We start from the raw sequence: 13,101 nt of genomic DNA, 5'->3' as shown, positions 1-13,101 counted from the left end.
AACTGTCGACCGGAAGAGAGACACTAGTTTGAACATCTTAGCAATATGTAATCTCGACATGCTTTTTACATATGCGTATATTGGCATTCCTAGATCTACTCATGATGCAAAGATTCTAGCATTAGTGATGGAGGAAAATCATAATTTTTCAATTCCCCCTGTTGGAAAATATTATTTAGGCGATTCTGTTTTATACTCTTTGATCCGATTTTCTCGCACCTTTTGGTCGGGTTTTTTAAAATAACCTGAAAAATGGGAACAAAATTTGTCACGAGATTTTTAAAAATGATTTAATTTAAATAAAAACTGGAAAATATCTGATAAGAAAACCATAAATTTGAACCAATTTTAGTTTGGAATATGAGAAACAATGAGAAAATGTAAATAAAATTGAATTTTGTTTGTACATAAATCAAACTAAATATATAAGGATCAAATATATATAAATTAAATAAAAAATAAATCATGATCATTTTTGAAAAATATTATCTATTTGTAGTTTTGTAAATATGATGGTTATAAAAGTAGTAAGAAAAGAACATAATCTAAGATTTAATTTATTTCTTACATAGACAACTGAAAGTGGAGCTAGAATCTTTCTAAAAAAAGACGAGCATCTTTGTGTTCCTGGCATTTAGCCACTTATGGCGCAGGGCAGGAGGAGAAGTGAGACCCCGAGAAAAGGCGGCGCTGTTGCTTTTTTTAAGGCCTTTAATGGGCCTTTGTTGGGCCTACATGGCCCCTTTCAGAAATCTATGGTGGGCCAATGGAATAATGAATTATTAAATACTATTTCAGTGGGTGGCCCGAACTGTCAACGCCTCCAATGGCAATGGGCCTGGCCATCATGTACAAAAAATCACGCGCAGGCAAAAGACAGCGCACGCGCCTTATATTTCCACAATGAAGACAGTGTGTACATATATATACACACTCGTAATGCATCACAGCGAGTGAAACCCATTTGCTCGTGCCTTCGGCATCTTGGGACCTTTGTCTCTTTGCCTTAATTCCCTTCACAAATTTATTATTTTAAATGGAGAAAAAAACACGATAGCAATCATTTCACGTACCACCCAATATTCCTATTTTCAATTTAAATAATCAAAATTAATTATTGGTAGAAAAGATTCATCCTTTTCGTCACAAACCATAGCCAAACAGAAGTCACATGCATGGCATCCGCTTATGAGGTCTAAAACTCCACCATTTCACATGATTCCAAGGTTTATAATAATACTAATAATATTAATATTAATAATAATAATAATATTTAAATTTTTTTTCCAAATATTTCTGGGTTCGTCGTAGAACGGGAAGAGAGAGAGATGTGGACGTTGTGAGGCGAACGGTGGGGTTGGCCGCGAGCAGAGCGTCGAGGCGGTGGTGCCGGGCCATTACGGCGGAGCCATCTACGATGCTGGAGACGGCGAAGAAGCAGATGAGAATGGAGAATGTGGAGGAGATGAAGAAGAAGCTTCAGAGTATGGCGGAGAAGGAAGAGATGGCTTACAAAGACCTTCTGGAAGCTTCTGAGAAGATGGGCATTGCCAATTCTCTCGACGAGGCTCGTGCCTTTGCTAGTGTCCTCGACGACGCCGGGTCTCGTCCTCATTTTCCGGAACTCAATCTACCTTCATCCCGACAAGGTTATAACTTATATATATCGTCATTTGTTTTCCCACGTGTTTCTTTTATATTTGGATTATCGGATCTCGATCTTTACAAGTTCAATTTTTTCGATCGGATTATCTGATCTTTAGTTAGTCCGATCTCGATACTGTGTGGATCAATTTTTTTATCGGATTATATTCGGTTTCAAAAAAAATTATATGCGTTCGGTTGTTTTTATATTGAATTTTCCTAAGTTCTATTTCGGTACGAGTATGTTTGGTTTTGATTTTTATCGATAAAATTATTCATCTTTTAAACATATATTCAAATTTTTGATTATTTTTATTCAATTTGCTTCGAATTCGACTTCTTTAATTTTAAAGAAATTATAACAATTCAGTTTTTATAACAATTATGCAGGATTTAGGGTTTTGTCACGAGCGAGACGAAGGCATTTAAGGTTTCGTTCGTCTGTTGTTCCATATCCCGTGAGCGACCCTTTTGTTTTCCTTTTTGGGAAGATGATTAACATGTTTTATAGAGATTGAATTCATCTTGTTCAAGAGATCTCGCAACTTTCTAATTATTATTTTTTACATGCGCATATTATTCTTTTCAACTTAGTCCATAATGTTATATTAAATAATTTAGTCGTTCATGTTAAAATATATAGTTGATAATAGATTCGACGTGCATTACTCCACGTGATTTTATTAAAAAGTCACCCAAACAATATAAACTTTTCATGGTGCATGCATCTCTGTCTTTTGGTTTTGCCATTATGGTACAGAATAGTACAGAACATTTTTCAAAAATTACCCAAAATTCCCCCATTTTATTTGGAAGTTGATTCCAACAATGATGCGGTGTTTCCTCTCAAAAGTTTTCAAGAGGAAAAAAATCTGTCTGATACGGAAAAAAAAAATTCGTTTTCAATGTTTTTAAGAGGAAAAAAATCGGGTCCGATAAAAAAAAAAGTAAAAGGAAAGATTTTGTCGTTATCTTGGTGCGCTTGCTTTACATATCTGTACTAATGTCTTCCCTGTCCATTTAATGGACGTGCTGATCAGCCTCTCTCATTATTTGATTTGATTTCCTCCCTTCTCCCCCTTCCTCTTGCTTCTTCAACCTCCTTCATAGTAGAGATCTGATCGGAGAGACAGGGATAGGGATACAGGCAGGAGAGAGGCTTAGAGATTTTGCTGTATGTCAGTAGACTGTGTCGAGGCTTGTTTTGGTGGATTTGGAGAACTCGTCAACCCTCTTCAATGGCCTCAGCTTCGCAAAAAGCGGCGCCATGCGATCACAACGGTCTTTCCGCTGCCGCCGTCGCCGGCTCTCTTCCATCTCCGCCGGTCGCTGCCACCATGGCCAATGCGGTCGCCGGCTGGTCCGTTGGCAACGCCAACCGCGACGATCAGCAAACCGCTAAGGTTGACTTGGAATCCATGATCCGTCCTGTCGATTCGCTTCCTGATACGACCAAAAAGCCCGCAAACAAAGGTACTGTGAATCTCACACACACGCAGCATGCAAAGACCCAAATACTTCTTTTAAGTATTTGCTTTTTTCTGTTTCTGCGATTGATCGCTTGATCCTCCGTCACTTTTTTGCCCTTTTGCTTTTGATTTTAAATCTTCCGATTTCCTTGAGACATTTCTGGGTTTTTTTTGTGGACCATAGATATCCTAACTTTGATCCAAGTCAATTGAATGAGATCGTTTAATTCTCTTATTTTCTTCCTCTTTCAGTGAGTTTTTTTTTTCGTTCGCTTATTTTTCTGACGAATTTTATGGCCGGCCTATATTTCCCTGTTGTTCTCGTATTGTATGACTTTGGGTCATCATTTGACAGATTAGTTGACCCTCTATGATGTCACCCCATAAGCTGAACTGCGGGAACTCCTGGTGTCATGTCACTTAATCTTTGACACTTTTACTGCTCAAGTTTCTCATTGTAGATTATGAACTATGTTTCGTTGCTTTTGCAGGGATCTCTCTGATGCCAAGGACTGAAACTAAACACCCTTTGGATCCCTTATCCGCAGCTGAGATATCCGTAGCAGTGGCAACTGTAAGGGCAGCTGGTGCAACCCCTGAGGTGCGTGGAACTTGTTATGATTTCGATACTGTACGATTGAGTTATATTGTATGAAGAATATATTTGTGTCCGAAATTGGAGTGTATGCTGGTGTAAGCGATGCTAGTCTGAGTACAATTGCGTTCACTTCACTTTCAAATCTTTGTGGTGTTTGTCATAAAATATCATGTTTCCTAGAAACGGGAAACCTTGTCAAATTTGGCAGAAATGGGTAAATTTGCCTCAATGTGTGTGCGTTTGTCTTGTTTTGTCTGTTTCTGACTGAGCAATGACCCTTTATACACAAAAATAAAAAAGAAAAGAAAACGAAAACTAGAAGATATAACAATATATTGCGGAAACTGATTAATGTTCCGTTGCAGGTTAGAGATGGTATGCGTTTCATCGAGGTTGTGTTGATCGAACCAGAGAAACGTGTCGTCGCACTGGCTGATGCTTACTTCTTTCCACCTTTCCAGCCATCTTTACTTCCAAGATTCAAAGGCGGACCTATCATTCCTACAAAGCTCCCTCCAAGGCGAGCTAGCCTTATCGTTTATAACAAAAAGTCAAATGAGACAAGTGAATGGATAGTGGAGCTATCTGAGGTTCATGCCGTCACTCGAGGTGGGCATCACAGGGGAAAAGTGGTTTCCTCACAAGTTATTCCTGATGTTCAGCCACCAATGGTATGATTTATTATCTGTCCAAAAGATTTTTAGGTTGTACTGTTTGTTTATCAGCTTTCAAGTTTATATTCTTGTGATTTTAGGATGCGGCTGAATATGCTGAATGTGAAGCCACTGTAAAAGACTTTCCTCCATTTAGAGAGGCGATGAAGAGGAGGGGTATTGAAGACATGGATCTCGTGATGGTTGATCCCTGGTAAGTTTACTTTGCATGGTTAATGCTGTGAGTTGCCAATTGATTAGTACTCTTTGTTGTGAGCTCGGGTCCGAATTTTCTGTGCAGGTGTGTTGGTTATTACAGTGAAGCTGACGCACCTAGCCGTAGGCTTGCAAAGCCACTCATATTTTGCCGTACAGATAGTGACTCCCCAATGGAAAATGGTTATGCCCGTCCAGTTGAGGGAATTTATGTGCTAGTAGACATGCAAAACATGGTTGTTATTGAGTTTGAAGACCGTAAGTTTGTTCCGCTTCCCCAACCTGACCCTTTGAGGAATTATACCCCAGGGGAAACTAGAGGGGGTGTTGATAGAAGTGATGTTAAACCGCTCAACATTGTACAACCTGAAGGTCCAAGCTTCCGCGTCAGGGATTACTTTGTGGAATGGCAGAAGGTACAACTTTTTTTACTCCTAAATTAGACAAAACCGTCACGCTTAAGGCTATTTCTAAATTTTTTCACCATCTTGTTGACAGTGGAATTTTCGTATCGGGTTCACTCCGAAAGAGGGTTTGGTAATACATTCAGTTGCATATGTTGATGGAAGTCGAGGTCGAAGACCTGTTGCCCATAGGCTAAGTTTCGTTGAGATGGTTGTGCCTTATGGGGATCCTAATGATCCACACTACAGGAAAAATGCCTTTGATGCAGGGGAGGATGGTCTCGGGAAAAATGCACATTCACTTAAGAAGGTTTGAAATGCATTGATATGATTTATTATCTTTTTTCATATCTCAATTGGTGTGCTTAATGAGCTGGTTTCTGTAGGGATGTGACTGTCTTGGCTTTATCAAGTACTTCGATGCTCATTTCACAGACTTCACTGGAGGGGTTGAAACCATTGAGAATTGTGTGTGTTTGCATGAAGAGGACCATGGAATTTTGTGGAAGCACCAAGACTGGAGAACAGGATTAGCCGAAGTCCGAAGATCTAGAAGGTTAACAGTGTCTTTTATATGCACTGTGGCTAACTACGAGTATGGATTCTACTGGCATTTCTACCAGGTAAGTCGGTGAATTTATCATTTCTAGAGTGAGCTCGAAATTAGTCATTGTTGCAAATCATTACTATGTGAAAGGTTTAAGTTGATGTGTAGGATATTGAGTTCGGAAGGGTTTATGAGACCTTGATCCATATATGTTTCGCTTATCGTTCTAAGTCAGGATATTCTATGCAGTATATATCTGTCCAAACTCTGGCTGTTTCGTAATGTGGAAGCTGTTTCATGACTTTAGAAATTTAGAGACGAATTTCAATTTCTCATCTTGATAAAAATCATGGCAAGCTCCTTTTGTCACCACTGACATATTTATACTGCTGCAGGATGGAAAAATAGAAGCTGAAGTAAAACTTACCGGTATCCTCAGTCTAGGGGCTCTGCAGCCCGGAGAAACTCGAAAATATGGTACTACTATTGCACCGGGATTGTATGCACCAGTCCATCAGCATTTCTTTGTTGCTCGCATGGATATGGCTGTTGACTGCAAACCTGGTGAAGCTTTTAATCAGGTACCCTTTCCGTCAATGGCGTTTAACCACACACTGAAATGATGCCCGGTTTATACGAGTGACACTGCGGCCATTATTTTTATGTAGAGGCATCTGTAACATCCTGATTCCTGCATTTCAATAATTATGTTGTATGTCGATTATAACTTTCGCCCTTATGTCTTCTAGAATCAGTTTTAGAAAGTAGATGTGTTTAGGTGATCCAGAATATATCATCCCTTGCACAACAACATAAACAAACTGTGATGAGCTGTTTTATGTAGGTTGTTGAGGTAAACGTCAGAGTTGATGAGCCTGGCAAGAATAATGTTCATAATAATGCGTTCTATGCCGAAGAAAAGTTGCTTAGAACTGAGTTGGAGGCAATGCGAGATTGTGATCCACTGTCTGCTCGCCATTGGGTTGTAAGTAATCCTTGTCTCACGTGATCTCATGTACTGTAACATTTCCTGTACTGAATGACTATTTTTTCTGTTTTATGCTGTAAGCTTAGGACATCACTTACAAATTCCATTATGTCCATTAATTGCACCATCCAATAGTCCATGCAAACTCAATGTTTCATTCTCTTTCTTGCTATCCTTATTTCTGTGTCCACTAGCTGTAGCAATCTTTTATCCATCATGGCAATGTAAATAATTCTCTATTCACGTCCCAAAAAGACCCTAGGCGATAGACTGCTTCACCCACCTAAACATCAGTTGTTGTCGTCTAACTCTCCTTGCAAATTCTCCATTTCGGAAATCAGATTTTAGTTATTCACAATACACTGTCTCCTTCCGTTGCTATCTTTTGCTACTTTTCAAATGATATGTTTCTGTCATGTGTGTATTCTGTGAACATATTTTCTTCTGCCTGCAAACGAGACACTTAATGATATGACAGGTAAGGAACACAAGGACTGTGAACAGGACAGGCCAATTGACGGGGTACAAACTTGTACCTGGTTCAAACTGTTTGCCATTAGCTCGTCCTGAGGCCAAGTTTTTGAGAAGAGCTACTTTCCTGAAGCATAATCTCTGGGTTACACCCTATGATCCCAATGAGATGTTTCCTGGTGGAGAGTTTCCGAACCAAAACCCGCGTGTTGGTGAAGGTCTTGCTACATGGGTTAAGCAGAACAGATCATTGGAAGAATCCGACATTGTCCTCTGGTTTGTTTCATATAGGAATTCAGTTCATTTCTGAGTTGCATTTGACCATCTGAGCTGTCAAGGGCTCTCCGTAACATGGTTTAATCAGCATGACACTTTTGGTTATTTCCCTGATTGTGAATTTCATGTCAAATGACAGGTATGTGTTCGGAATAACTCACGTCCCCCGACTGGAAGATTGGCCTGTTATGCCCGTTGAGCATATTGGCTTCACGCTAATGGTAATCATCTTAGACACCCTCGCCCTGATCTATATTTTACACAAACACATTGCTGCATTAGTGTTTAGGGTTGTTGATTAATGAAACGAAACCCGGTGTTTTCGCGCAGCCACATGGGTTCTTCAACTGCTCTCCTGCGGTAGACGTACCTCCTAACCCTTGTGAATTCGAAACTAAGGACAACGATGTCAAGGACAATGCGATATCCTCCAAACCGATTCAGAGCGGCCTACTTGCGAAGCTTTGAAGAACGAACATTTGTTTTCCTTGAATAAAGCCGAGAAGATCGCAGAGTGCTCAGTCTCAGGACTCTTGCCATGTTTTTCTTTGGCTGCTTTTGTACTCTGAGACGGGTTTGTTTGATTTTGCAAGAGACTTAGTTTTCTTGCATTAATAGCATAACAGTCGGACATTGTGTCGTGCTTACGAACATGCCTGTTTGTTTTCCTGACATGTTGTGTGATACTGCTCAGACTTTTGATGGATTTGTTAAATGCTGAAAAATATTAGCAATGAGGTTTTATTCAATGTGTAAGAACTGTATGCACAGAGAGTTAGAGAGATGTAGATGTCAAATTGAAATGAGTATGCCAAGAACAAACGAGTATCATAGATCAAGAAATAGACTTGTGTATTAGAAATAATGTTTTAAACATGAAGATTTAATAATGTTGAAGTATTAGAAATAATGTTTTAAACATGAAGATTTTATAATAATCATAATTGATTCAAAAACTTTTATGTATCTAAAATAGAAACAATTCTTCCTATCATCTTCTATCTCTATGTGAAAGTCTAGATGTATTAAATTCGATATTTATTCTTAGATAAAATTGTATATAAATACCTAAACTTTTACAAAAATTCCAAATAAATATTTAAATTATAAAATTTTTATATAAATACCTAAATTTTTTTAATATTCTATATAAATATCTAGATTTTTAAAAAAACTTCCCTTGATTTTAGATCGATTAACCATCTTCGGATAGTCTTAATCAGATCTAATTGACAGATCTGTTGAAAAACATGGAGACGAAAATGGGACTGCCAAAACATTTTGATTGTCCGAAAGATATTCAACCTCACCTGAAGAAAGAAACACATGGAAAGCATCTTGCCACATCACCTATAAAGAAGCAAATATGAACAAGAATGATCCTAAGGCCTACAAATTCAGCATTCAAATATTATAATCAATCAAAGAGGCATTCACCATTTCTTGCCATATATACACCATTGAGAGATGGGAATGATAAAGTGGTTTATTCCAAAGGAAGTCGCATTTGAGTTATATGCTGAAATAACGCTGAAATCAGAATATCCTTCCATGAACCAACAGTGCACATGTTGCTTCCTTCCATTCCCATCGCCAAGGAAATGATATTGTGGCTGAAAAAACGTCGATCATATATCGGATTTCTACTTTTAATCCACTTTTGAAAGCACTTTCTATAATCCGATCCGGAAAATCGGAAAGTTGCGCCAACAGTTCTTAAAATTACTGCAACGGCGCCGCAAGAGTACTAGTCTGTTTCAGAGAAAACATCCTTATCGCTAGTCGAACCAACTTGAACATCGCCATAACGTTCAATCATCCATGGCTTGAAACCGTTCCAATCCACGAACTGTTTCCAATTCTTCTGCCACTCGTAGCAATTCAACGCTCTGCCATCAATGCTAATGGAAGTGAGTCGAAGCTTTTCTCTATCACTACTACCTCCAAGCTCAAAAGAACGCTATGCTCGAGGCTCGAGCTGTCCATCCCAACACATTGCTTCTTTCAGTTACCGGCATTTTGAATCCGAGCATCGGATTTAGACTGATCTGCAATATCAACTCGATCATCCTCCATTGAATCTCTCTCTTCCTTAACGACCGGATATTGAACAGGAGAAATATTCTGTCTTGGAGTCTCCTCCAATCCCTCCAGTAACTTCAACTTCGGACACAAAATTATTAGCAATTGTAAAATAGAACTGACCTTTGAAAATTCCTTCTCCCATACTTGCCTCCGTCTTCTCGATCGAACTTTAACCGGCTGACACAGTTTTTTTCCAAAATCTACAATTGTTGATTATTGGGTTTTCGCCATTGTTGAAAGAAATCTTTGCTATGACACCATTTTCATAGGTTTCTGTCACTGAATCTTCCAATCTTCGATACAAAAACAACCTCGGTTTCTTTATTGATATCAATCAATAAGTACAGATTGGACGGATCTGATCACCAACTCTCCCTACTAAAACTTTCCCCCAAAACAAGTATGGTCCCCCCGACAACTATTACAAACCATATATACCAACCTCTATACAATAACCGAGACTACTAATTTCTGTCCCTAACATATAGGCTCTGAAAGGTTTATGATATACACGCAGACCAATAAACGTATAGAAGCCTGATACCTCTCTCCCTTTTTCCTCAGAAAATATCTGAGGCATCTCCTGCCACGGAGAGACTAAACGGAGCGATCACCACATTAAAGGACGGTGCCCCTATTCGGTCGATGTGTTTCATTTCGAACTCGCCTTCCTGCAATAAAATGACAACAACTCCTTAGTTCCAAGTTTAAGCCTTTCCGCAATCAAATTGGAGAGAACTAGAACCCATGTTCATGAACAACCAAGCCGAAAAAATTATTTCTTTTTGTCCCCTTTCCAAAACCACGTATCCAAGGGTTTTCGGTCTTTTCTTTTGCCATTACAACCCAACAAAACCGCAAACTCTACATAATACATAATTCGCCATTAGACCAACCACCAGGGTCCTGCAGCTAACTTATGCTCCCTAATTTCTTCCAGCTCATGCTCTCTCTGAAGTTTTTTCACCTATAGAATTCTGACTCCGAGAAACTAATACAGCAATCAGGACATACTTTTGTCATAAATGAAGGAAAGGCATCTGTCAGAAGAAAGTGCAGTGCAGGCTACAGAAATCGGGCTGGCATGATTTTTCATTTAAATATTAGATCAACTGATTCAAGAAAATTCTTTTTCTTTTTATTTTTTCAGGTTACAAGGAAGAAAACCCATCATACCATTATACCGCTAGGAGTGGTTAACGGGCACGCGGAGGAGTATTCAAAGCCTGTATTAGGAAGTATAACTGGCTGTTCTCCTATAACGCCAACTCCACTGAAATTAAAATGATGTATCAAGTCAAAATAAATGAAATGATACGAGAATCTGTATAGATGTTTCAAGACAGTTCAAAAGCCAAGCAAAAAGCAGAGCAGACAAGATGATGTGGAAATATCAAAACAGAACAAAGAGCAAATAATAAGCCTTTCCACTAACCGGACATGCTCTGTTTTGCCATCAGTATTGGTGATAATCCAATGACGTCTCAGAAGTTGGACAGGACGGTCAGAGTTGTTCGTGATTCTTATTCTATAAGCAAAAAAATAATGTCCCTTCAGTGGTTGACTTCGTCCTTCAATGTAAACACTCCTAACTTGAACCCTGATGCCCTGAAATTGAGGTCAAGATTGGGACGTAGGAAGAAGATGTTTTCTCGAAACAAATTGACAATCATAAAAACAGATACGCTTATCATTCTAGTTTAGATCTTTAAAGTCCCATTCAAACAGAAGTTTTGAGCCTCTTCCATCAAGAATCAAATAGAGCCTGTAAATATTCAAATTCTACAGACCGAAAATTTAGATATTCTTCCACAGACAAATTTCTTCTAGGAAAAAAATGGAGCACGTAAATATTCGAATTTGACATACCAAAGTAGTTGCATCACTTGTACACTTCAGAAGAGACTCGGGCGCTATTTCGTTCAGCTTGTCACGGTACCTAGCAGCATCCTAAGAAAATAAATTATTAAATCAAAAAATCCATCAGGATGCTATCAGATGAACAGAGTAAAATAATGCGAAAGTGACTTGTATAAGCATTTGGGTGCACAATCTTTATTTGAGATCAGAGGTATAGACAAAATTTACAATATTTGGAATACTCAAAGTCCTTCCCTTCATTGAAGCAAACTGCCCAAAGTAAGTTTAAAGACATCGTGATCCCTAAGACAGATTCTAAGTGAAATGCTTACTTATAATCTTGATATAACCAGTGTTATCAATAGCGTATGGCAGTCCATGGCGTCAAGCAAAATATAGGCCATAAATTTATGGTGGTCCTTGTTGTTATATCATATAACATGAAAAACGAAATCAAACCAGCTTTATGTTTCTAATGAGACCATAGAAACTGTCATTATTGGAATCTCTAAGTTTCTTGATTTTATATATTATACATATATTATAGAATTACTGAACAAAAACTCAGCCTCACCAGTCACAAATTTCCTACAAATGAACAATCAGACAAAGGATGCCACATACGGTTACCTCAAACCTTTCCTCAAGGATTGCCTCTTTCAACATCCTCTTGAGTCGGAAAACCGGCTCATCATCTTCTAATGATTTCAAAGAAAGTCGTATCCTCGCAGCTTCTTCGTAGTTCTAGATTTTCATGCAAATACAAAAAAGTACAGATTTTTATATTAGAAAGAAACAAAACGAAATGTATTGGAATGTTGGTAGACACCAAATTAGACCCTTTTACCATTACATTATTTTTCCACCTTTCGCAACACATTGAAATCGTATTCAAGCAAATAAAATCCGGTGCTCTTACAGAATCCGAGGGCAAAATAGTTCTGACCCAATAGAACATAGAGATCTTACGGTTACAAATTCAAGAATCATAGCCCGACTAGAATGTATGGTTTACCAAACCTATACAAGAATTACATGAAATAAACCCAAAAAACCTGCATAAGAATTTTAACAGAACCAGCAAAAATATCAAAGAAACAGTCATTAGTTCTCATCATGCAACTTCAGCATTCTAACTGATCGAGAAACAAAATTACACAACGTACGGTTCCCAACACAAATCCCTGCCTGAATCACATAAAAGAACCCCAAAGTCTAATCCATAAAAGAAAATTCACCATGCAAGAAAAATTAAATCGAAATTTCACCAAAAATATCGGAAACATCGCCTTCTTGCTCACCCAAATTTAAGGCGCAAGGCATTTTTATTCAATAATGCAATCCCCACATAACCCATTTGCTTCGATTGATTCCTATAATAAAAGAATGAACGACTAAAAAAAACAAAATCACAACAAAAAGCAAACAAATACGAAGGTTCATCGATTTCAAACCTCAGCCTTGGCGGCAACATCCATTTTCTGTTTCAACAGCGCGTAGGTTTGGCTCCGTGACAGTAACGAGCCCGAAGCTCGCTCCGAGTCCGAATCCGGCCCGACATTGGTATGCTCTCTCCCGCCATTCTTCTCCGAATCAGCAGCACACGCAACAAAGATTCTGCATCTCCTCGTGGGATTCTTACGAACCGACCCGACCCGACTCGTCCCTCTCCATAAGCCCGGATCCGAGAACGCGGAGCCCTCCCGACCCCGTAAACAGCAACATCTCATCGTTGCCGTTTCGAAATTAAAAAAGATAACGTTCGAAGAACTCATCTTCACAAATACTCTGAACGAGAAATTAACCGAAAGATCAACCTCGTCGCTTCAAATTTTCTAACTTTCACTCTTATCTGGAGCCGAAAGACCTGATGACCCCCCCCCCCCCACC

The 13,101-nt window shown here is 38.8% G+C and overlaps 3 protein-coding genes across 3 annotated transcripts; 2 read left to right on the top strand and 1 right to left on the bottom strand.

Moving 5' to 3' along the window:
- The first annotated feature begins 1,111 nt into the window (after positions 1-1,111).
- LOC104809264 lies at positions 1,112-2,212 on the top strand. The gene is made up of 3 exons (XM_010535187.2): positions 1,112-1,193; positions 1,312-1,649; positions 2,035-2,212. Exons 1-3 carry the CDS (start codon positions 1,189-1,191, stop codon positions 2,160-2,162), a joined length of 471 nt encoding a protein of 156 aa, XP_010533489.1. The 5' UTR covers positions 1,112-1,188; the 3' UTR covers positions 2,163-2,212.
- A 455-nt stretch (positions 2,213-2,667) lies between these two features.
- On the top strand, positions 2,668-8,015 carry LOC104809263 (copper methylamine oxidase-like). Its single transcript, XM_010535186.2, has 12 exons — positions 2,668-3,117; positions 3,605-3,714; positions 4,077-4,382; positions 4,466-4,578; positions 4,666-4,996; positions 5,079-5,294; positions 5,371-5,607; positions 5,927-6,112; positions 6,376-6,516; positions 6,998-7,266; positions 7,406-7,487; positions 7,597-8,015. The coding sequence occupies exons 1-12, from the start codon at positions 2,883-2,885 to the stop codon at positions 7,732-7,734; spliced, it is 2,364 nt and encodes a 787-aa protein (XP_010533488.1). The 5' UTR covers positions 2,668-2,882; the 3' UTR covers positions 7,735-8,015.
- A 1,630-nt stretch (positions 8,016-9,645) lies between these two features.
- LOC104809262 lies at positions 9,646-13,087 on the bottom strand. Its single transcript, XM_010535185.1, has 6 exons — positions 12,666-13,087; positions 11,842-11,955; positions 11,221-11,301; positions 10,787-10,959; positions 10,528-10,624; positions 9,646-10,022 (listed from the first exon to the last, which is right to left on the bottom strand). Exons 1-6 carry the CDS (start codon positions 12,984-12,986, stop codon positions 9,912-9,914), a joined length of 897 nt encoding a protein of 298 aa, XP_010533487.1. The 5' UTR covers positions 12,987-13,087; the 3' UTR covers positions 9,646-9,911.
- Between the last annotated feature and the right edge of the window lie 14 nt (positions 13,088-13,101).

Source organism: Tarenaya hassleriana, unplaced genomic scaffold, assembly GCF_000463585.1.
Source record: "Tarenaya hassleriana unplaced genomic scaffold, ASM46358v1 Cleome16, whole genome shotgun sequence".
Lineage (NCBI taxonomy): Eukaryota > Viridiplantae > Streptophyta > Magnoliopsida > Brassicales > Cleomaceae > Tarenaya > Tarenaya hassleriana.
The sequence above is the reverse complement of the archived record's forward strand: the minus strand, read 5'-3'. Positions and strand labels throughout refer to the sequence as shown.

What these genes read in the sequence shown, in the direction of transcription:
- LOC104809264 (XM_010535187.2), top strand. An exon ending in TCTACCTTCATCCCGACAAG is followed by an intron (nt 1,650 to 2,034) that starts GTTATAACTTAT and finishes ACAATTATGCAG; the next exon opens with GATTTAGGGTTTTGTCACGA.
- LOC104809263 (XM_010535186.2), top strand. Translation starts at nt 2,883, where the DNA reads ATGGCCTCAGCTTCGCAAAAAGCGGCGCCATGCGATCACAACGGTCTT. An exon ending in CTCGTGATGGTTGATCCCTG is followed by an intron (nt 4,579 to 4,665) that starts GTAAGTTTACTT and finishes TTTTCTGTGCAG; the next exon opens with GTGTGTTGGTTATTACAGTG. An exon ending in TCTACTGGCATTTCTACCAG is followed by an intron (nt 5,608 to 5,926) that starts GTAAGTCGGTGA and finishes ATACTGCTGCAG; the next exon opens with GATGGAAAAATAGAAGCTGA.
- LOC104809262 (XM_010535185.1), bottom strand. Translation starts at nt 12,986, where the DNA reads ATGAGTTCTTCGAACGTTATCTTTTTTAATTTCGAAACGGCAACGATG. An exon ending in ATGTTGCCGCCAAGGCTGAG is followed by an intron (nt 11,956 to 12,665) that starts GTTTGAAATCGA and finishes ATGAAAATCTAG; the next exon opens with AACTACGAAGAAGCTGCGAG. An exon ending in CCACTCCTAGCGGTATAATG is followed by an intron (nt 10,023 to 10,527) that starts GTATGATGGGTT and finishes ATTTTATTGCAG; the next exon opens with GAAGGCGAGTTCGAAATGAA.